General features: G+C 48.8%; 1 protein-coding gene across 2 annotated transcripts in view; it reads right to left on the bottom strand.

Moving 5' to 3' along the window:
- Window positions 1–7,131: 7,131 nt before the first annotated feature.
- ZFHX3 (zinc finger homeobox 3) overlaps window positions 7,132–22,189 on the bottom strand; it is a 283,639-nt gene continuing 268,581 nt past the window's right edge. Inside the window, exon 11 of one of the 2 annotated variants that reach the window (XM_073308351.1) lies at window positions 7,132–13,086. In XM_073308351.1, coding sequence (XP_073164452.1) covers window positions 11,558–13,086 — 1,529 coding nt within the window. In that variant the 3' untranslated portion in view covers window positions 7,132–11,557. The remainder of the gene's footprint in view (window positions 13,087–22,189) is intronic. The other variant, XM_073308352.1, reaches the window with a different exon arrangement.

Here is a 22,189-nt window from a genome sequence, read left to right as displayed (position 1 = left end):
CCCAGGCGAGCTCCTCCTTTGATCCAGGCAAGGGGTGGAGAGAGGGGAAAAGCAGTGAGCGATGGGGGAGGGGCGGGAAGAGGAACAGGGGTGGGGCCTAGGGAAAGAGGGGGGCAGGGCAGGGTAGAGGTTCAGGGAAGAGGGGGGCAGGGGTTGAGGGGGGCAGGGGAGGGCAGAGGCTCGGGGAAGAGGCAGGGCAGGATGGGGCAGGGGTCAGAGGCAGGGCAGGGCAGGGGTTCGGGGAAGAGCGGGGCAGAATGGGGCAGGAGCTGAGGGGGGCAGGGCAGGGTAGAGGCTCGGGGAAGAGCGGGGCAGGGTCTGAGGGGAAGGTGGGAGGGCAGGGCAGAGGCTCGGGGAAGAGCGGGGCAGGATGGGGCAGGGGTCGGGGGGGCAGGGCAGGGTAGAGGCTCGGGGAAGAGCGGGGCAGGATGGGGCAGGGCAGGGCAGAGGTTCAGGGGAAGAGGCAGGGCAGGATGGGGCAGGGGTCGGGGGGGCAGGGCAGGGCAGAGGCTCGGGGAAGAGTGGGGCAGGGTCTGAGGGGAAGGTGGGAGGGCAGGGCAGAGGCTCGGGGAAGAGCGGGGCAGGATGGGGCAGGGGTCGGGGGGGCAGGGCAGGGTAGAGGCTCGGGGAAGAGCGGGGCAGGGTCTGAGGGGAAGGTGGGAGGGCAGGGCAGAGGCTCGGGGAAGAGCGGGGCAGGATGGGGCAGGGCAGGGCAGAGGTTCAGGGGAAGAGGCAGGGCAGGATGGGGCAGGGGTCGGGGGGGCAGGGCAGGGCAGAGGCTCGGGGAAGAGCGGGGCAGGGTCTGAGGGGAAGGTGGGAGGGCAGGGCAGAGGCTCGGGGAAGAGCGGGGCAGGATGGGGCAGGGGTCGGGGGGGCAGGGCAGGGTAGAGGCTCGGGGAAGAGCGGGGCAGGGTCTGAGGGGAAGGTGGGAGGGCAGGGCAGAGGCTCGGGGAAGAGCGGGGCAGGATGGGGCAGGGCAGGGCAGAGGTTCAGGGGAAGAGCGGGGCAGGATGGGGCAGGGGTCGGGGGGGCAGGGCAGGGCAGAGGCTCGGGGAAGAGCGGGGCAGGGTCTGAGGGGAAGGTGGGAGGGCAGGGCAGAGGCTCGGGGAAGAGCGGGGCAGGATGGGGCAGGGGTCGGGGGGGCAGGGCAGGGCAGAGGCTCGGGGAAGAGCGGGGCAGGGTCTGAGGGGAAGGTGGGAGGGCAGGACAGAGGCTCGGGGAAGAGCGGGGCAGGATGGGGCAGGGGTCGGGGGGCAGGGCAGAGGCTCGGGGAAGAGTGGGGCAGGGTCTGAGGGGAAGGTGGGAGGGCAGGGCAGAGGCTCGGGGAAGAGCGGGGCAGGGCAGGGCAGAGGCTCGGGGAAGAGTGGGGCAGGGTCCGAGGGGAAGGTGGGAGGGCAGGGCAGAGGCTCGGGGAAGAGCGGGGCAGGGCAGGTTCCAGCTCTCCTGCTGGAGTGTCCAGCTGGTCACGGTCAGAGCGGGCCGCCTGGCACAGCGGGATGGGTCTCCAGTGGTCCTCCTCCCTCCCCTCCCCGCCGCGCTCATTGCTTGTTTCCAGGGTTGTGTCTCTGGCTGCGCTGCTGAGAAACTTTGGCACCATCCTCCACCAGGGAGGCTGCCCCACTGCTGGTGCCCGCAGGGCCCGGGAGCCGTGGCTGCCACGCGGTCTTACCCGCCCCTGCGTGCGAGCACAGCAGCAGCTTCCCTCGGTGCCCAAATCATGAGCCAGGCCCCACAAGCCGTAAGGTTGGCAGAAAAATTCAATGGTTTGTAAGATTATCAGATTGTGCCAGTCTCATGGGTTTTGGGGCCTGGCTCGTGACTTCTGACCCTTTGAGGCTCATGAAGCTGCCTCTGTGCTCACACTCAAGAGGCGCTTAAAGGCTGCTGATCCCTGTTCGCACCGGCAGTGATTTTGGCCCTCGCTACAGGCGCTCTCACCCGCATCTGTCTGTCCCTTGCCCAGCAATTCATTCTGCCCCCCCACCAGCACCTGTTCTGCAGCTCCATGGGCTCTCCCCCCTCCCTTGCCCCTTCCCAGGCTGGGTGCTACGGGGAGCAGAGGGTGGGGGCAGAGGAGCGATCCCATTGCTCACAGGCAGGGGAAGAGGAGCTACCTTGAGCTGCTGGGCTCCCCCTGCGAGAATGAAGTCTGCTCGGGGGGGGGGTGTGGTGGGGGGCCCCTGCCTGCCCCTTGCAGCAGCCCTGATCGGCTGCTCTAGCTCAGGCAGCGGGGCTGGCAGCCAGAGGGGCTCCCACCAAAGCAGAGCCGACATTCACAAGGATCATGACAGACAGGCTTCAGCCCTGGCTGAAATCCTGACTGGCAAGGAAATGGTGAGAGCTGGTGACACTGCAGTGGTTAAAGCACCTGAGCCCTGTCTACACTACAGCCTTCTTTACCCCACTCCCTGCCCTGAACATCAGTGAGGAGCCCTGATTTCAGGAGGGATGTGTCCCACGGTTCTCATGAGCCCTTTGGTTTTGTCCATTCCCCCATTTTTGAATGGTTCAGTCACCCCTCAGGGCAGAGGTGGCTCTCACTCCCCCACTTGCCCGAGAGGATACTTCTGGAAAGAAGCCTGGCAAAGGTTAGGCGAGTTTACTCTAGATGGAGAGTGAATCAGCACAGTAGACTCCACTCAAACTGGGAAAGTTCTGCCATGTGTTGCTCACTGCACTATAAAAGCAATAGCTGCGTGGGCCTCATGCTGGTGTGCATGCCACCTACTATTTCAGGTCAACATAAAAAGGAAAAAGACACGTGACTGTCCCCTAGCAGCCTTGTGCCATATTCAGAAGAGGACAAAGCTGGGTTTTGCTGGAGCCTGATGTCTGGAGAACAGGTATTGTGCACATAAACAACGCAAACTAAAACACAGCAATTTTCATCTTGGTGGCAGCATTCCCATCTGCTGATGCGCCTCTCAGTGCACCGGCTAACTCAATTCTGCATTCCGACCTGGAAGCAAATCCAACTGCGAGAGTTTCTCCGGCAATTCCAAATGTTTGTTAGTTGTTTTCCTGCTATTTCTTGTGCTTTTGAAGCAGCTATACCCAGTGATGAGCTGCCAACGGGTTCCCTCCTCACCCCACGAGGGGGTCGTTGCCCACCCCCACCCCCGGGACTCCTGCCCCATCCAACCCCCCTGCGTTCCTTGATGCGCCACGCCCTGGACCCCGCCCCATCCAACCTCCTCCCCTGACTGCCCCCAGAACCAGGCAGGAGGGTCTCATGGGCCACCGTAGTGGGTGCCCACCCCACCCCTAAGAGCCAGAGGAACCTGCCGGGGGGGCGAGGTGGGGAGTGCCGGCAGTGCTTACCTGGGGCAGCTCCCAGGAAGCATCTGGCAGGTCCCTCTGGCTCCTAAGAGCAGGGGAGCGTCGCTAGGGGGGGAACAGGGGGAGTGGCCGCTCCCCCACTGATCACATCAAAAGTGGTGCCTTAGGCACCGACTCCCTGGGTGCTCTGGGGCTGGAGCACCCAAGAGGAAAATTGGTGGGTGCAGAGCCCCCAACGGCAGCTCCCTGCCCTGCACCCGGCCCCAGCTCACCTCTGCTCCGCTTCCGCCCCTGAACACGCCGCCCCGCTTGGCTTCTCCGCACACCCCGCCCCGGCTCCCCGCGAATCAGCTGTTCGGCAGGAAGCTGGGGAGGGCTGAGAAGCAGGTGGTGGCTTCCTGCTCAGGCCCAGGATGGCGGAGGTGAGCTGGGGCGGGGAGCGGTTCCCCTGCGCCCCCCCCCGGGTTACCTGCTGCGGGGCGGGCGGCCCTCCTCGCCCCCCCCCCGCACCAGCTCCCCTCCACCTCCCTGGGCCTGAGCGCGAAGCCGCGTCCTGCTTCTTAGCCTGCCCCAGCTTCCCGCACGAACAGCTGATTCGTGGGAAGCCAGGGGGGCGGAGCAGGGCGGGGTGGCGCGTTCAGGGGAGGAGGCGGAGGCGAGCTGGGGCCAAGGGTGAGGTGGGAAGCTGCTGGTTGGTGCTCTGCACCCATCAAATTTTCCCCTTGGGTGCTCCAGCCCCGGAGCACCCATGGAGTTGGCGCCTAAGGCGCCACTTTTGGCCAGTTAAATTTAGAAGCCCTTTTAGAATTGGTTCTCCCTCGTGCAACAACCAGTTCTAAAAGGGCTTCTGTCATAAATATAAAGGGAAGGGTAAACCCCTTTGAAATCCCTCCTGGCCAGGGGAAAGCTCCTCTCACCATGTCAAGGTTCCTCCCCCACTCTGAACTCTAGGGTACAGATGTGGGGACCTGCATGAAAAACCTCCTAAGCTTATCTTTACCAGCTTAGGTCAAAACTTCCCCAAGGTACAAAATATTACCCCCGTTATCCTTGGAATGGCCGCTACCACCACCAAACTAATACTGGTTACTGGGGAAGAGCTGTTTGGACGCGTCCTTCCCCCCAAAATACTTCCCAAAACCTTGCACCCTACTTCCTGGACAAGGTTTGGTAAAAAGCCTCACCAATTCGCCTAGGTGACTACAGACCCAGACCCTTGGATCTTAAGAACAATGAACAATCCTCCCAACACTTGCACTCCCCCTTTCCTGGGAAATGTTGGATAAAAAGCCTCACCAATTTGCATAGGTGACCACAGACCCAAACCCTTGGATCTGAGAACAATGAAAAAGCATTCAGTGTTTTACAAGAAGACTTTTAATAAAAAATAGAAGTAAATAGAAATAAAGAAATCCCCCCTGTAAAATCAGGATGGTAGATATCTTACAGGGTACATTTCCCAGGAAAGGGGGAGTGCAAGTGTTGGGAGGATTGTTCATTGTTCTTAAGATCCAAGGGTCTGGGTCTGTAGTCACCTAGGCGAATTGGTGAGGCTTTTTACCAAACCTTGTCCAGGAAGTAGGGTGCAAGGTTTTGGGAAGTATTTTGGGGGGAAGGACGCGTCCAAACAGCTCTTCCCCAGTAACCAGTATTAGTTTGGTGGTGGTAGCGGCCATTCCAAGGATAACGGGGGTAATATTTTGTACCTTGGGGAAGTTTTGACCTAAGCTGGTAAAGATAAGCTTAGGAGGTTTTTCATGCAGGTCCCCACATCTGTACCCTAGAGTTCAGAGTGGGGGAGGAACCTTGACATGGTGAGAGGAGCTTTCCCCTGGCCAGGAGGGATTTCAAAGGGGTTTACCCTTCCCTTTATATTTATGACAGCTTCTAAATTTAACAACCGGTTCTAGCAAACCGGCTCCAGCTCACCACTGGCTATACGTAAAGATACTCTTTGCTTCTTTCCCTTTTTCAGAACAAAACTACAGCATGCTAAAACATAAATAGGGATTTAGTTTCCGTCTTCAGACTTGTACTGAAAGGTGTCTAAAGCTTTGTCTGGTGTTAACTATCAAAATGCATTTCTGAAATTTACTGTTGTCCTGGGACATTTGCCACTTTGGAACATGAAAATATCACTTTTTCCATGAAAAAAATAGCTTTAATTATGGTTTTTACAAATTTACAACTAACAGGTATGCATGCTCTCAGTGAACTGAATTGACTTCTGTCGAGCAGGTGCATGGCGTGGTAAGCTTTTTTCCCCCTGAAGCATTCCTACCTCCATAGTTACTGGAAAGATGTGCTGTCTTGGCAGACGTATGAGCACTTCTTTGTATCCCACAAAATATCCTGCTTTTTTCAAATGTTCCTTAAAGGGGAAATTAAGTTAGAAAAAACATATAAATAATGTTGAGTTGCAACACAAACCTTCAAGAGTCAGAGAACTCAAATCATTATAAAAGCAGCCATGCCTTTTTTGTTTTTTTCTCCCCGCCCTCAAGTGTTGTAAACTAGACAGGAGTGATTGGATGTAGTATGCATTCAAGCCCAGTCATTCTTATTTTTGTAGATGCAAAGCAGTACAATCTGCATCTTGCAAGATTGTATACAGGTGCCACTTCCTGGATGACTTTGTACATACATTCAGCAAAAAGGTCAAGATTTTCAAAAATAAGTGAGCCCCTTTTTAAGAGAGAGAATTCCCCACACTTTGGGTCACTGGAACCTGCCGGGTGCTCAGCACTTTTGAAAAAAATCATCCCACATATTTAAGGAGCCTAAATCAGGAATTAAACAAAATAAAAAACTCCAAACCAAAAGTACCCCCCTTACCTGAACTTTCTGGCTAGTCAATGTTCCAACCTAATTAATTAAAGAAAAAGTGTCTCCTCCCAAGCTGAGACTCTTGTAGTTTCCTGCCTCCCCTCACTTACTGTAATACTCAGGAATGAGAAGCTCCCACCTCCCAGGGAATGGTAGGATGCCCCTTATTACAGGGAAGTCTGCAGACCGTCCAAGGACACTATCATGCTAAATGGCCTTCAGACCTTACCTACAATGGTTTTTAAAAAAATATTTATTCCTGTAGCTATAAATTAGAGATGAATGGGAGACCCTTGGGCTCTCATTTGCGTGTGGTCCTTATGAATGAATTTCAAGGCTTTCCCACTGCAAGGGGCAGTTTTTGATAAGAGAAATGTATATGTTAAACACTCATCAGTTTACCAAGTTTTGCTCCCATTTCAGCCTCTGCTCTAGAGAGCGCGAGTGGCTCGGTTATCAAAGGAAAGCGCAGTGAATCAACTACTTACTGTTCTTACCTTCCTTTGCTTCTGGTTTAATCAGCAGAAGAAAACATGCTAACTGGCTCATCTCTAGTTTACAGATGTGAAGTTGACCAAGGCATCAAGCTTTGTCTTTCTATCCATTAATTACAGTAATGTGCCCAGATTTCTTACACAATCATTTGGTAAAATTCAACTTGTACAATGCCCTTTTCATACACAACACATCCCAAAGCTGTAATACGAACGGTGCTACTTGGCTCATTAAACACTTGGACTCCATGCTGAGAACCATGCACTCTCACACTAATGCAAACAGTGCCCATGGGCACACAAACACCCACATGCTTGTGAGGGCAAATGACTATGCACGTACACACACACACACACACACACACTTGTGAGTGCACCAGGGGCATGTGCCTACAAGTAGCTCCATGAACATCTAATTTCATGCACACAGATGAATTCACAAACATGCACGCACACAGTCCTACCAGCGAGCGCACGGGCATGCAGACACACAAAACCTTCACACACCCGGGGACATCGGAGACAAGAGCTTTTGCTCATTTTTTTTTAATGTATCACAATGAGCAGGAAACATACTTGATGAAATATTTTCAAAGGAGTATATTCAATTACCATCTACAATCAACTTAACTATGACAACAAAGTTTTTGTGACAATTTTTTTTTTAAAGTTTTGAAAGTTCCATGTGGTTTCTGTTTCTGTTCGTCTCCATGTATTTTGGTACAGTTCGAGATCAGCATTGTTACAGTAACAAAAAAGCTAACAAGACTACATTATAGAAAAACACCAAGAACATCATTTTTGGTTTCACTTGCTCTATTATTTGTACATTGCAAAGGCTGTTCATATACCTCTTCACCTCATTTACGCTTTCTGTTCTACCCAAACTTGCCCCCCAAAAACAAACAAAAAAATAGTCAAAGCTTTGTGTTTCACAGTGGGCAGTATCTCAGCCAACAAACCAACCAAATTTCTGCTTCTATTTAAAATGTTTTAATTTAGTTAATTTATTTTAAAAAAAGCAAAATATATTTTCACAAACATCAACTGTGCTGGCTTGTGTTAATGCCTCTCTGTTGTCTGCATCTTCCTGCCTTGCCTGCTGCACGGGCGCAGGTTGGCCCTCTAAACACATGCCTTACAGTGTATTTCATACTGTTGTGTGAGAAATTTGGCCATCTTCGCCTCTTTAAAAAGCTTTTAATTTAAAAATAAACAGTAATCGGCTCTGTGCTGTGTTTAAAATCTTTTCCTTGTGGGGGTTTTCCACCTCCCCCTTTTCTAGGAAAAGCAGAAGGGAGGAGACCTCAGCTCTAGGGTTCTATCTGGTGCTGTTCTAAGCAGACTGAGTAGTACCAGCTACTCGGGTCTCAGAGCTCCCTTTGGGATTGGTGTCCAGCACCAGGCCACTTTGTGGGTTTTTCTATTTGAAATAGAAAAATTTATATTATGGGGAAATTTTTAAAAAGGCTTTGAAAATGACCCCCTTCCCATAGCCTCTCAAGGAGAAGAGAGGTGCAAATTCTCAAGTGAAGGCCAGTCTGAAGGGCAGAAGTGTAGACAGATATTGAATTACTGGCATGAATTTTAGTGCTCATGAGAGTGAGAGACTAACAGCGCCGGCTACAGATTGGCTTGGTATGAGCAGACAGGCACCATGCAAGTTTCCCAACACAGCCTGTATGCATCTCAACCCTGACTGGCACCACACCTGGTATTCTAGTTCTGGGCCTCTCCTGAGCAGCGACCGCTAACTGTACCACAGTGTGTTAAAAGACATGGAGGTGGGGGGAGAATAGTGATCTGATGGGGAAAATTATCCTCCAAGGACTTGGTTGAAACCATCACTCATTTCATCTGCGATTAAAGCAGTATTACAACCAAGGAGTCCACATAACACCTTCAACCCCTGTGGGAATTCTGCAGCAGGAATCAGACTTTGGCAACCCTAACCCTTCTGATGTTCATCAATTTCACTTCGAGTGAGAGCACAGTAGCTCAGCCTGGGCTGGAGAAAGCGAGCAGGCCCTGCAGCCACTGCTGCATGGCACTTCAAAAGGATGAGACAATCTCAGACTGAAAGAGTATCTAGAAATATTTAGGAAAAAAATATAAGAAAATAAGTTTAAAACACTTTTTAGTGGGTGGGAAGGAAGAGGGAGAAGGAGGAGAGAGAAATTGCACTATGACCAAACGACATAATAAAAACCAAAAGAAAAGATTTCAAAAGATACCTAGCAGAATTTGACAGATAAAGGTAGTGTTAAATTGTTAACTTGTATCACACAGAGAACCAAAAACAAAACAAACAAAATATTTCTATATGATACAGACAGAGTAACATACAACAGTTAAATGGCAAAAAAATATATATATATATTTGAATATATATATATATATATATCATAGAATTACAAACAAGATAAAATAATGGAAAACAAAAAACTGTACAACTTTGAAATTTAAAAAATGTTCATCTCAAACACAGGGAGAAATACAAGAACTTTTGTTAAAAGAAAACAGTTTGTTAAAAGAGCAAACGCTTTGTGTACTTGTTTTAATTTTTGACACCTTATGCTACAACTGGATACTCATATGAATATTAGATGGTACTCTCTTTAGTATTGTCTACTTAAAAAACAATTAAAAAAGGAATTTGCACTGTGCATCAGCCTAGTTAGAAATATGTACAACATTTCAAGATCTAGTCTTTCATTAAACTAAAAACAAAAATTCATAAAAATAAGAGTCCCGGCTAAAAAAATGAAATCCGCGTTTCATATCTCGGAATGCTCCAGTCTCTTGAAAAGTTGATGAGTGGCTTCAACATTGGGAAAAGAAGCCAGAGGGTGAACAATGGAACCTGCATTCACAGTCTTCGAAGTTCCCTTTTGAAATATAAGGAGGATGACAGGGTGAATGATTTCACACTTTCAAGGGTGGGGAGGAAGGGAGATTGTTTCTGTTGACATTTGGCTAGGGAAGTGAAATAGCAAGCATCTGTCTCCAAAATCTACATTTTAGCAGCACAAAGTTTTTCTTTTAAAGTCCAGACCGTAAGAGGGGTGTGTGTGTGTGGGTGTGTGTGTGTTTTCCACTAACAGGAACACAGAGATTAACAAACACAAGTGCCTCACATATGGGATTTTTTTGTTTTGTTTTTTGTTTTGCTTTCTGTACATTGCTATCTGATTCTTTGCGGGCTGCACCTCTGGGTCTCTCACCACTCAGACTGCCTAACACAAGGACAAAACTTTGAAGTAAAAACTTGTGTTTTGGTATGTTGAATTTTCATAAAGAGTTGCCTCTCTGCTTGCAGAAGAAGCACAGATAACAACCTGGGTACTTTTTTATTCTTTTCTTTATTTAAACTTAGTTTTGTTTGTTTAAATCAGAAACAAATTCTCATGTAAAAAGAAACCTTTTTGCTCATTCTGCACCAGTGGTGAAAGGGTATGTCTTTGGATTTTATTTAAAGCATGAATTTTTTTTTGAGAAAAAATGTAACAAAAAGTTATTTTAAAAGAAGGAACAGAGTGCAGCCTAATTACACAAACAAACGCTTATAGTTTAGGAACAGAATCTTTGAAGCATTTACAAAATGAGGAAAGGAAGAGAAAAAAGGAAAACGAAAAATAAGAGATAAGTGCACAAGGGTAACAGACATAGGTAAATCGTATGTATATGTCTTAAAAAGTTTCAAACCCCCAACAAAAAATATTCTGCAAGGGATCCTACTGACCCCCAAAACCCTTTGAACTTCTTTCTTTAGTTTTTATAAAATAATTATGCAACCACCCTCTAAGAAATGAAGGCAGTAACCATAAGTGGAAGATTACAGGATGGGTGAAAGGGGAATAAAGGTACAAAGGGGAGAAAAGCTTAGGCGAGTCAATGGATTGCAATCTATCTGGCTAGGAATGAACAAGACAACATCAAATGAGAAGCCGTCAGCTGGACCATACAAAAGCTAAATGTACACAAAAGGGTTTTTTCTTTTAAATCTACCATACTGCTTCAGTTCATTTCCAATGCAACAATCTACTCAACACCAAAAATGGTCATATCTATCATAAATACAGAAAGTCAGTTGTTTTAAAACTTATTTTTAAGCTCCAAGTCCTCAACACTCTTTGTGTTTTTTTTCTGAAAAGTGGGAGTGCTTAACTTTTCCCCTTGAAATTGGCTTCATCAGAAAAGCTACCCTTAAAATCCCCAGAAAGCGAAAGCAGTTCACATTGTTTTTCTCTTGAATACTTTCTGCCCATTTTAAATTAAAAAACAACCTCCCCCCCAGCCCAAAACAACCCTCCCCAAACCCAACAAAACAAAATTCTTTTCTGGAACAAAAAACAAAACAAAACACCCAAAACAAACAAAAAAAAATTATATATATATATATATATATACATACACACACACACACACACATATATATATATATATATAAAAACAATGATTCTGAAAACAGAACAAAGTGTGAGCGATTGACCTGAGAATAAAAAGACATTACATTTCTTTTTTCTTTTAGCAAGCCATTGGTATCTGAATGCTAAGATAGCAAGAAATTTAAACTGTAGCCCGGTGGGCTGCTTTCCCATACAGTGCATGCCGGCCTTTGCTGTGCTATCAATGTGGGGGCATTATTGGAAAAGGGCAATATACAAGGGGTTTAAGCTCCAAAGACATTAAGGAGGCAGTTTGGACTTTTGTCTCCCAGACCAACAGGACCTTCAAAAGGACAAATGTAAGAGAGGTTTTTTTGTTTTGTTTTTTTATTAAAAGAAAAAAAAATGTAAAACCCACCAGCATTGTTATATGGGAAAACAACCCACGCTTTTTCTTTTTTCTTTTTCTTTTTTTGGTTAGAAGCTTTGGAATTGCAGTTAGTCTATTTTTGAAATTGGTTTGTTATTAATTTTATTTAAATTCATTTTTGTATTGTTCATCTTCAAAGCTTACAATCTGAAGGTGTCCATTCCTACACTAGTTAGACCACTGTCCTTCGGGCAGCTGGGGTCTTTAGGCCCCTCCCCCGGGCTAGCCGGTCCATCTGACTTTTGGCTAAGATCCGTGTCAGACTCCTCCGAATAGTCGTCTGTTGGCATCGAGGGCTGAACCCCTGAGGTGCTGCATGAACTTGAGGTAACCGTTGGAGATGAGGAGAGAGGAGGGAAAGAAGGAGGCGGCGGCTTCCCAAGTGGAGCCCGGGAGAGCGCTTGAGGCCAAGACTTTCTGGAGGCGTGGGGGGAAGCTGAAGAGGAGGAGGAGGACAGAGGGGCTAGGGGGCTGTCGTTTGAGTGAGCGGCAGACTGCGAGGTAGATGCGGTGCTAGGATCGGGGAGGCAGGCAGAGTGAGGTAATCGACTGGGGTGCTCTTTGGCGTTTCTTGCTGCTCTGGTGATTGTTCGGTGTTTGTGAGGGGCTGACTCGAGATGCTGACTCAGGGCTTCGTCCCCGCACACTGTGCTCTCGCACGCCACGCACTGGTACGAGCTGCTGCCCTGGCCCCCGCCCGTGGGCACGTGGAGCACCATCTCCTGCAGGCTCGCCGCAGGCTGGCCGAAGCAGCAGAGGGACGTCAGGTGGTGGCTGGCCGCCTCCCGGTCGCTGAAGCCCGCCTGGCACTTGCGGCAGACCAGCTTGTACTGCACCTTTGGAACGATGAAGGGGTCACACAGGGAGTCCGCACTGTTGCTTTCTGCTTCGGGCTCTTCTTGGGGTTTGGGCAGGAGGGGGGACACCTCACGGGGGGCGTTTTTCTGCTCTTCCTGTTTGGGGGATTCTTTGGCAGGGTCTTTGTCGGGGGGGGCAGCCCCCGGGGGGGCTGGGGTTTGGCTTCCTTTGGGCTGCGGCTGCACTTTCGGCGGCTGCTGCGGCTGCACTGGTCTCTGCTGCTGCTGCAGCGCCTCCTGCAGGCTCTGCTGGTACTGCTGGTACTGCTGCAGCAAGGAGCCGGGGGACAGGCCGAGCAGAGCCTGCGACAGAGCGGGGCTGTAAGGGAACAGGCCCTCCATGCCGTACATGGGCTGCAGGTACCCGCTCTGCAGGGCCCCAGGAATCTGAGGGGCGTAATAGGGTGAAAAGCCTGGGACAAAGTAGGGAAGGAACTGGCTTGTAAGCAAGGCTGTGGGGTCTGAATTCAAGGCAGCCTGCAGAGCCTGAAGCTGGGCAGGCTCCACCGCATACTCCATGGTGGGCAGGGGGGCAGAAAGGGTCGCTGCAGGGGCCTCTCCTTTCTCCTTCTTGGGCCCCGGCAGGGAATCCCCTTTCCCTTTAGGCGCCTTCTCCTTCTCTTTCATCTTCTCACTTTCCTTATCCTTGCGCGGCTGCTGCTGCGGGGCCAGGGCCACGGGTGCTTGTGCTGGAGTTGGGGAGCTCAGCGCGGCGGGGGGCTGTTTATTTGGTAATCCAGACGTGGGAAGGCCAGGTGAAGGGACGCTTGTGCTGGGCAGACCCATCAGGCTGGGTTTTGGAGAAGTTAAAGCTAAAGGGGGGAAGCAACAATAAAATCACTCAGCACCGTGCAGGTCTAAGAGCCCTACTGGGGGCTATGGCTGAGCAGGGAGGTCAGTCCACGGGCCAGGCTGGATCCCGGCAGCGTCACCGCAAGCAGGACAGGCCTGACGCCGGCTGCTCAGCCATGGGCCTGGCTTCAGGGGAGCAGCTCTGTAAGTGACACTTTTAACCTACAACGTACTTTAGAAACGTGAGGTCAGGGTGCTAGCCTGGGACTCCAGAGACCTGTATTCAATTCCCTGCTCAGCCAGACTTCCTTTGGGACCTTGGGCAAAGTCACTTGGCCTCTCTGTGCCTCAGTTCCCCCTCTGCACAATGTGGACAATAGCATTGCACTGCCTCCTAGAGGGGGTGTTCACACATACAGTAAAGACTGTCAGGAGCCCAAACTGTACAGGCCAGTTAAACACCGAAGAGTAATGAGTTCACCTGTCTGCTTTCCCTACCTAGTTTTGGCGACAGGGCTGTTAGACTCACCGTATTTAGCTGCCTAATACCTGGCACCAGAGATCAGCTTCCCATACCACTCCCACAGCAATAGGCCCAACTGTCCTGACCTGTTCTGGCTACAGGCAGAGCCCTGCCAGCCACGGAGGGAGAGGGCAGTGCTGACTTGGCAGAATGCCATGGCTGGACAGCAGCAGTGATGCGGGGGGGTTGGGTGCGAAGGTGCTGCAATTATTTTTCTGCTAATGAAAATAAGTTTTAGCCTCAAGATATTTCAAAATGACAAACAGCAGGAAAGAAGAGAATGGAGGAGGGGCAGACAGGGAAGGAAAGGAGTGGTGCAGAGCAAGAGAGGGGAGGGGAAAAGCAAAAGAACCGGCTAGAACAGGTACAAACGAGGAGCCCTCCTTTTCTTGTTTTTTTTGCGAGTTCACTGACTCCCACTGTTCTCCTTGAGGAAAGCAGATCTTCCCCTAACGCCAGTGTCCAACCACTGGAAGACCTCTCCCTGCCCCCACGCTCTTTTCTTAGTTTGTTAAAATCCCTCTCAATGGTTGCAGAATGCAGACAAGTGTCTGCTTTCCTGGGAAATGTTACATGGATATGAAGTACAGAATCCCCTTGATACTAGAGATGCTTGGAATGTCCCTTATTTGGCCAGGACAGATGAATGTCTGCCACAATCCATTATTTAGGAACTGCTGGAGGGTGTCCAAGGGGTCGGAGAGAGAGCAGCCAGAGGAATATTGGCGAGGCCAGGGAAACCAGCAGAAAGGAATAAGCACTTGCATTGTAACTTCTTTCATGTATAAAGTGATATGATGTTTGTTGTGTCCAGCCACAGGACTGGAAAAGCAAGTGAAAAAGCTGGTGATGGGGGGAGAACAGCTGGGAAACCATCGTAGATAACAAGAGGGGCAGGTAAAGAGACAACAATCCACAACTCTTTCACTAGCCAACATCTTCCTTAGGCAGTCAGACCATCCAATCCCAGATCAGCTAGCTAAGCGAGGAATATTGTGCACTGCAAATTGTAAGGGCTGGGAAAACTCTAAACTTCAGAGAGGCAAAAGCAGCAAATGTGTACCCCTGTTCTCCTCTCCTGTCCTGAGAAGGAACCAGTGTTCAGTGGCAAACTGGGAGAGTTTGTTTCTAAAAGCCACGCTTTATCACATGTTGAATGCCAGGCTGCAGCCAGTCACCACAATGACCTTTCCCTTCCCTGTCAGCTCTTTTTAGAGTGTAAGGCAGATATCTTCAAAGGCACCTGGCATTTTGATGGCCAATTACCAGTAAGCAGCTTGCAAAATCTCAGCCTAACCTCTTTGAGGCGGGACTATGCCCTCTTCATAGAATCATAGAATATCAGGGTTGGAAGGGACCCCAGAAGGTCATCTAGTCCAACCCCCTGCTCAAAGCAGGACCAATTCCCAGTTAAATCATCGAAGTGTGTCCGTACATCGCCTAGTGCACCGTGGGCTCCACTGCAAACAAACACTAGGGGGTCTGTCTGCACAGCAAAGAAAATCCTGCGGCTGGCCCATGCCAGCTCACTTAAGCCTCTGGGGCTTGGGCTATGGGGCTGTTCCATTGCTATGTAGATGTTCCAGGCTTGGCGGGAGCCCAAGCTCTGTGACCTTCCCACCTCGCAGGGTCCTAGAGTCCCAGACTTGGGTGGGAGCCTTAACATCTTAACAGCAATGGAATAGCCCTGCAGCTCAAGCCCCACGAGACAGTCAGCTGGTCCGGGCCAGCCATGGATGTCTAGCTGCTGAGTATGCGAATATTAGACATATGCTAATAATAGGATTGGAGCCGCAACTCAGATCCTTGGTCCTCTCGTTGCTGGCCTTTCTGAGATACAACAATCAGTCACACAGCCTGATCTGACTAGGCACAGGCCTCAATTTAGAAATGCTAGTTTGTAAGAATAGAAGTAATTAACCCCACAGAAGGGATTTTTAAATATAAATAGCTATGCGTGTGCTGCTATGGACTAAGCACAAGTGACTCCTTTATGGTAGTGTTGCCAACCCTCCACGATTGTCCTTGAGTCTCCAGGAATTAAAGATTAATCTTCCATTAAAGATTATGTCATGTGATGAAACCTCCAGGAATAAGTCAAACCAAAACTGGCAACCCTACCTCTGGTGATGGTACTACATATGGTCCCAGTGTCACAACAGCCAGAAGAGCTTGTGGTTAGTCAGACATCACCAATGGAATACGAGAACTGTAAGGTAACTCCTTCGGCAGGGATATAACTGGAGCATTCTCATGGATGGATCTGCTCTGGTCAGTACTGGCGACTCTTACCCTCTGCCTCTGTCCCAACCAAAAGCTGTGCCCAGTCACATCAAAGCATGAAGTCATTTTCCATTTCCTGTTTTGGTGCCGGCCAACCAGATCATCCCACGTCACCCGATCTGAAAGTTATCCCCTCTCATACCAGAGCTAACTAACTTCCTTCCAATTCATGTCCCATATCAATTATGGAATACCAGTCTTCCAAACACAAGGAGGGCTCCCCACTGAGAGACAGTTGCATAAACTGATCTCTGACTAATGAGGGTTAGGAGATCCTCCTCTAAGAGCATGTTCTCCTGTCACTGCCAATTGCAGGGTTTCTTGTACCTTCCTTTGAAGCAGGTGATATTGGCCACTGTTGGAGACAGGGTGCTGGACAAGAAGGACCTCTGGTTTGACCCAGACTGGCAATTCCTACATTCTTACACTTGGTTTCCTGCAGTAAATACTAGAGCTGGATAAATATTAATTTGAAATCTAAATAAATTTGCTTGTGTCACAGCTCTCTTTTGCCACATTTGGTCAGCTTTCGCAAGGGTCATTTTTACCAGCATGGATACCTGCCGGAAGTATATTTAAGATTTACTGCCTGTGAATGTTTATCTGATTATAAAGGTTACCCTCCTGCATTGAGGGAAGAGAAACAATACCACGTGCCTTTTGTGATGTATCACAACTAAATAACACAGCTTTAACAGCAAGCCACAGAGCACATGACATTAACAAAAAGCCACAGAGCACACGGCATTTGCCAGAGATTTTCACCCAATAGTTTTTGAGAAAAAAACCCAGCATCTGTTTGTGGACAAACTGCAAACAAATGAAAGGCAAAACTGCACAGAATAAATTATTCCCTACACATGATTCACTTATCTCTGCTGCATACTCTTATCAAAGTCTTTCTCAAACTGGAGTTATTCCTGCAGAAGGGACCCCAGCTCCCTTCCCAGGTGCGCGGTACTTATGGGTGGTTCCTGGGGTGTGGAATAGCAGAGTCTGCTACAATCGCTTCCCCAGGCCGACACAAAGTTGTGGTACCTTGGCATTCTAGGCCTGTTTTTTTTTCCCTGACTGGAAAAGAAACCAAGGAAAGTCCCAGCTTGGGGAAGCAGAAAGAAGAAAAGCCTGAGAGAGCTGCACCATGGAACTTGTCTACACTAGTCTTCCCCCCTGAAATTTCCCATGGGTGCAGCTCTACTGGTGGTAGAAAAAGTGTAGACGTGCTGGCTTTTTAACCCTTGTTACTAAAACTGGTGGGAAATGTTAGGGGAAAAAGGCCGAGTGCAAAGAAGGCCTCAAAGGAAACCAGTAACCCCACATTCCCTTTCTCTTAGAAGCTTCCCTTGATTGGGCAGGCTGGTGAGTCAAAAAACAACATATGAAGTGGGGTAACTAGAAACAGGTAATTTACTAGGCAGCAGAGGAAGCTGTTTCAATTTCTTCCAAATAACTGAAAATTCATAGTAGCAATTTGACTCTTTCTGAATGTCTGTCGTAATGCACACGAGACTCATCGTTGATGTCTCTGACAGAGACTTCTTCTACAGCTGCACAAGTCGCAGTTGTTCCTTCGTCCAAAGGGCTCAAGAGTAGAAGGGAAAGTACCTGTGCCAAGCAAAGTCATTTTGAATATCAGAAAGGATCAACCTTCTTAAACTCTCTCCAGACTAGGGAGAGCGAGGCATGGCTATCGCAAAGAACCGAACAGACTGAGTTTCTAAATTCTTCTGTCCTTATTGGGTAAAAATTCATGGATCCATAAACCTCTAATGCTGCCTCTGCCTTACCAGGGTGGGAGGCTTTGGGCATACAGCCTTGATGTAGTTCCAAAGTTTATGTGGTATTTAGATATTCCCTTAAGGCAAGAACCTAGTATTGTGTGTGGAAGTAAATGCACCCTAATATATCCTCACAAAGGAGATGGATTAATAGTGGAACATGAAGCTGGCTAGTTTTCCCAGCAGAAGGGATAGCCAGTAACAATATAGTCTCCAGGGCTGTGAATCTTCACTCTACGGTTGTTAATAGCTCGGGCAAAGGGAGTTCTGCTGAAAGGGCTTATAGCATCAGTCCTGTCCACTGCCGTTGGCACACAAGCACCTGAAAAGGAAAAGTCTCCTGATGCCTTTAAGGGGAAATAAAACAAACGCTTTCATTTTCTCATAGGTAGGGCCCATGTTTTCAGGGATCCCACAGCTGTGAGATTTGCTGCAGCATCCAGCCCTTCCCGCAGATGTGTGCTGCAGAATCTAACCCTTCGTTTAGGGAAATTCCAGCCTTACAGTTACAAACTGTTCAAAGGTGAACTGAGCGCAAACTGATGCAGAATCAGGAAATACTGCAGACAGCCAGAAATAGGCCTGACTTTAAGCTGTGCCTCTTAGGAGAGACAGCTCAGGAGGTGAAAGGTCACCTTTGTACCTTCCAAAGCCTGAGCTGGGTCAGGGCAAGAGGGGCAGCATAAGGCCATTCCTGGCAGGAGAGAGCCAGCTGCTTCTAGCTCCTTTACACCACAGCAGCAGCATAAGGGCCAGAATACAGTCAAGAACTGGGGCAAGTAGCTCTCAGTGAGGTGCAAAATGCCCCATTTATCTTTGTGTGCTGTGGATTCTGAAAACTAATTATAATAATTTAAATGCTAGTATCGTTAACCATCTAGGGGCACGCCTACACTGCAGTAACACACTCACAGATGGCCTGGGTCAGCTGACTTGGGCTTGCGGGACTGGAGCTATGGGGCTGTAAGACTGCGGGTAGCTGTTTAGACTGGGGCTGGAGCCTGAGTTCTGGGAGCTGCAAGATGGAAGCGTGCTGGAGCCTGGGCTCCAGCACAAGCCCGAACCTCTACACCGCATCTTACAGGCCCACAGCCTGAGCCCCACAAGCCAACGCGGGCATTGAACTGCCGTGTAGGTACATCCTAACTCCTGATTTTAGCAGGCACATCCAGTCACATACTTACCCACTGCTGGATGCAGAGATCGATACTGGGGCTGGTGCAGCTGGGTGGACTGCTGCTGTCAAGAGTGGCTGGAGTGGGACGCAATGGATTCAAGAACTGCAAATATTTTCAGGTCAATTTTGCTCTTGCCCACAGCAAGGAAGGAAAGAGGAACTGCATCCCCTCTCAGTGCCAGTCCCAAACTGCCCCCAACTCCAAAGGTTGAAAGGCCTTCCACCTGTCTAAAGAAGGGATTATTTAGCAGTGGGGACTCTGGGTTCTCCAGACCTACCAAAGGAGGTGCTTGCCTGCAATGGAACCGTTTGAGTGGCAGCTGGCAGTCTGTAGGTGTGTGCAATTCCCTTGATGCTGCAATCCATATACCAAAGGTGTAAACACCCCACCCCAATTCCACTATACCTCCACAAGACTCACTCACAGTTGACTTCCAAAGAGAAGGAGATGAGAGGGGGTCACTGTGGCTCTCTGGAGGCAATTCACTCAGAGGACCAGTTACCTTGGGTAAGTGATCCTTTCCTTGCCTTCACAAAGGTGTACTGCCGGAGAGTAGCAGTGGGCTGCTTGAGGATGTGGGCTAAGGAGCCCTGGAGAGTTCAACAGTGATTGAAGCAATGCCCTTCTGAAGCCAGCATCTGCTCTGGATGCTGTCTTGAGACAACAATGATTTGTGAAGGTGTGAATTGAGCTTTGTGTAGCAGCCTATGTATTTCAGATGAGGGCATAATATGGATAGTGCCACTGAAGATGCTGTTCTCTAGTTCAGTGAGCCCTGAGATGTTCAAACACAGGAGCAGCAGCTAATTCATAGCATTCCTGGATGTACAGTTTTATATGCTTAGACAGCCTTTGAGTTGAGACGACTCGACCTCTGGAGTTTTCTCTAAAGACCACCAATAATCTGCTTGACTTCTAAACAGGGTAGTCCTTTCTAAGCAGCAGCTGATTGCTTTAAATGGCCAGAGTATGTAGCCTCATCTCCCCAGGATACTGATGGGGCTTTGGGACAAATAAAGATAGTGACATAGTCCAAAGTGAAAATCTGATACAATACTGGTTAGAAATTTGAGCTGAGGCTTAAGACAGACCAATGCAGTATAAGGTGGGTTGGCCAACAAGGTCTGCCGTTCTGAGAACACTGAGACCTTCAGCAGGAAGTGAAAGAGGAAGAAATACATGGTACAAGAACCAGTAAAACCCCTGAATGGGACAGCATATGCTTTTAAGAGCCTGTAAAATGGTTCCATCAGGGGTCCCTTTCACAGGGACACGATAAGCACAAACAGTGATGGAGCAGACCTTCGCCATGGCTGAGAATTGCTTTGCCCCTGTTAGCAAAGCCATGGTCTCTAGCATAACTTCTAGTGAGGGTTTTCTGGACTCCAGCAGCACTGCCCTAATCTCTTCAGCTGAAGACAGCATGCCCTAGAAATTCAGAAGTCATGCTGTCAGGTGAACACCCTGCTGTTTGGATGGGATAAAGGATCTTGATTTGAGGGAGGTGGAGTGGATGATCTTTGGTTACGTAGTCTGGCACAACTAAGGTCATACTAGCTTTGTCCTGTCAAATCTTCCTGCCTCTTGTGCATTGGGGATCCCTGTCAGCTCTCAAGCAGAATTTTAGACATGGTTATTCTGACTTGGAGCAAACTAGTTCATGATGAGCTCATCCTGCAAATATCAGAAGAGCCAGTGAGATCCAGAAAAACTACTCATGCTGATTTGCAGCCTTCAGAGTTGGGGTTGTTGGCTAAAATAGTGTTTAAGGGTCCTTCATTGTGAATGCATCATTCTCATGGTTTGCTTCCTGACACAAACTCCCTGTCTGTTCAGGTAATATACCACAACCATAGTATCTGAGAGAATCTGCACAGAATTTTCTTTGATCCTTGGGAAATGGGACCTGAGAGCCAATCTGACGACTTAAATCTTTAGCAAATTTGTACGGGCCTGGACTCTTCAGGTCTCCGTGACTATGAAGACTCAAAGCTCCTGGTGTACCCGTCAACTCAGATTGTAATTATTATCTAACGAATGAGAGCAGAGAAAGGTATCCAGGTTAAGACATTCTCTGGTAGCACCCATCACAGAAGACAGCCTATGCTCTACTGAGACGAAATAAAGAAGGAGCAAGTCTCCTCCAGGACATGAATTACCGTCTGTAAAACTGGGAGCTTGTACGCCAGTATTCCAGGTATCGATGTACCTGCGAGATCAGACACCAGACGTACCTGTAAAACCAAGCATTTGAGGAATGCCCTCAGGACTGCTGCCAGCCTGAAAGGGTACGCCCTGCACTGGTAGTGTTTTCTGCCCATCATAAACCTGAAGCACATCCTGTGCCTTTACCTTCTTGAGATGTGGAAGTAGCACCTTGAAGGTTGAGGGTGCAGAGCAGGGGTTATGCTTCCTAAAGAAACTATGTATTATTTGATTTTCCTTAAATATTGGTTTAATTCATGGAGGTCCAGGATAGGATATAGGCCAGCACTTCGTTTCAGTATAATAAACTTTTCCTGCACTGTCCTGTAGCACCACACTTGTATGGTTCCCCTCATCATGAGGATCAAGACCTCTTCTCACAATAGTTTCTTCTGAGAAAGTACCCTGAAAAGGGAAGGTGGTTATATTTTGGCATGGCTTTGAACCTAAGGGAGAACACCCCATTCAATGACCTCTAGGGTCCAAGAGTTAAAGAAATGGCTTTCTGTGTTTGGGATAAACAGTTCCCAAAGAGAGGAGTAGAACAGGAAGGTGTGCAACGGTCTAAATCTCTTAGAACTGGTGTGGAGTCCTCCAGCACACCTTTATGCTTGCTTAGCTATAGCAGGACCTGCCATTGGGTCCCCAGAAGTAGATGCCATTCATTAGGTGAGGCTGAAACGACAACTAAGGATGTTTGCAGAATAATTCAAATATTTCCCTGGGGAACTATAGAATATAGCACATAGGTATATACAATCTAACTTCCTAGAAACTGAGTCAACAGAGGCAGGGTGTTTCAGACTTCTTTAGCTGGTTTCAACAGATCTTCATTAATAGGCTAGAAAGTTCTCTCTCTCTTCCTTGGAATTCTGTGAATTCTTGAACTTGGCAACTGCAGGAATCTCCAGAGCTACCGCCATTCTGCCCATCTTGCCCCTGAAAGGCCTAGGCATCACGCAGAGGAGAGGAAGTAGTAGTTAAGACAGTCTCATCCCAGGATGAGGGAAAAAGGGTGCCTCTAAAGGGTCTCCCACCAGTTCTCCTTCCTCCTCTGAGGTAGAGTGACTGAGGCATAAATACTGCAAGGGATGCAGAAACAGCAGGCTACAGGATCCAGACAGCAGCCTGGAGGAAGAGACTTCCTGGGGAAAGG

Source organism: Lepidochelys kempii, chromosome 12, assembly GCF_965140265.1.
Source record: "Lepidochelys kempii isolate rLepKem1 chromosome 12, rLepKem1.hap2, whole genome shotgun sequence".
Lineage (NCBI taxonomy): Eukaryota > Metazoa > Chordata > Testudines > Cheloniidae > Lepidochelys > Lepidochelys kempii.
This window is presented reverse-complemented; position numbering and strand designations above follow the sequence as displayed.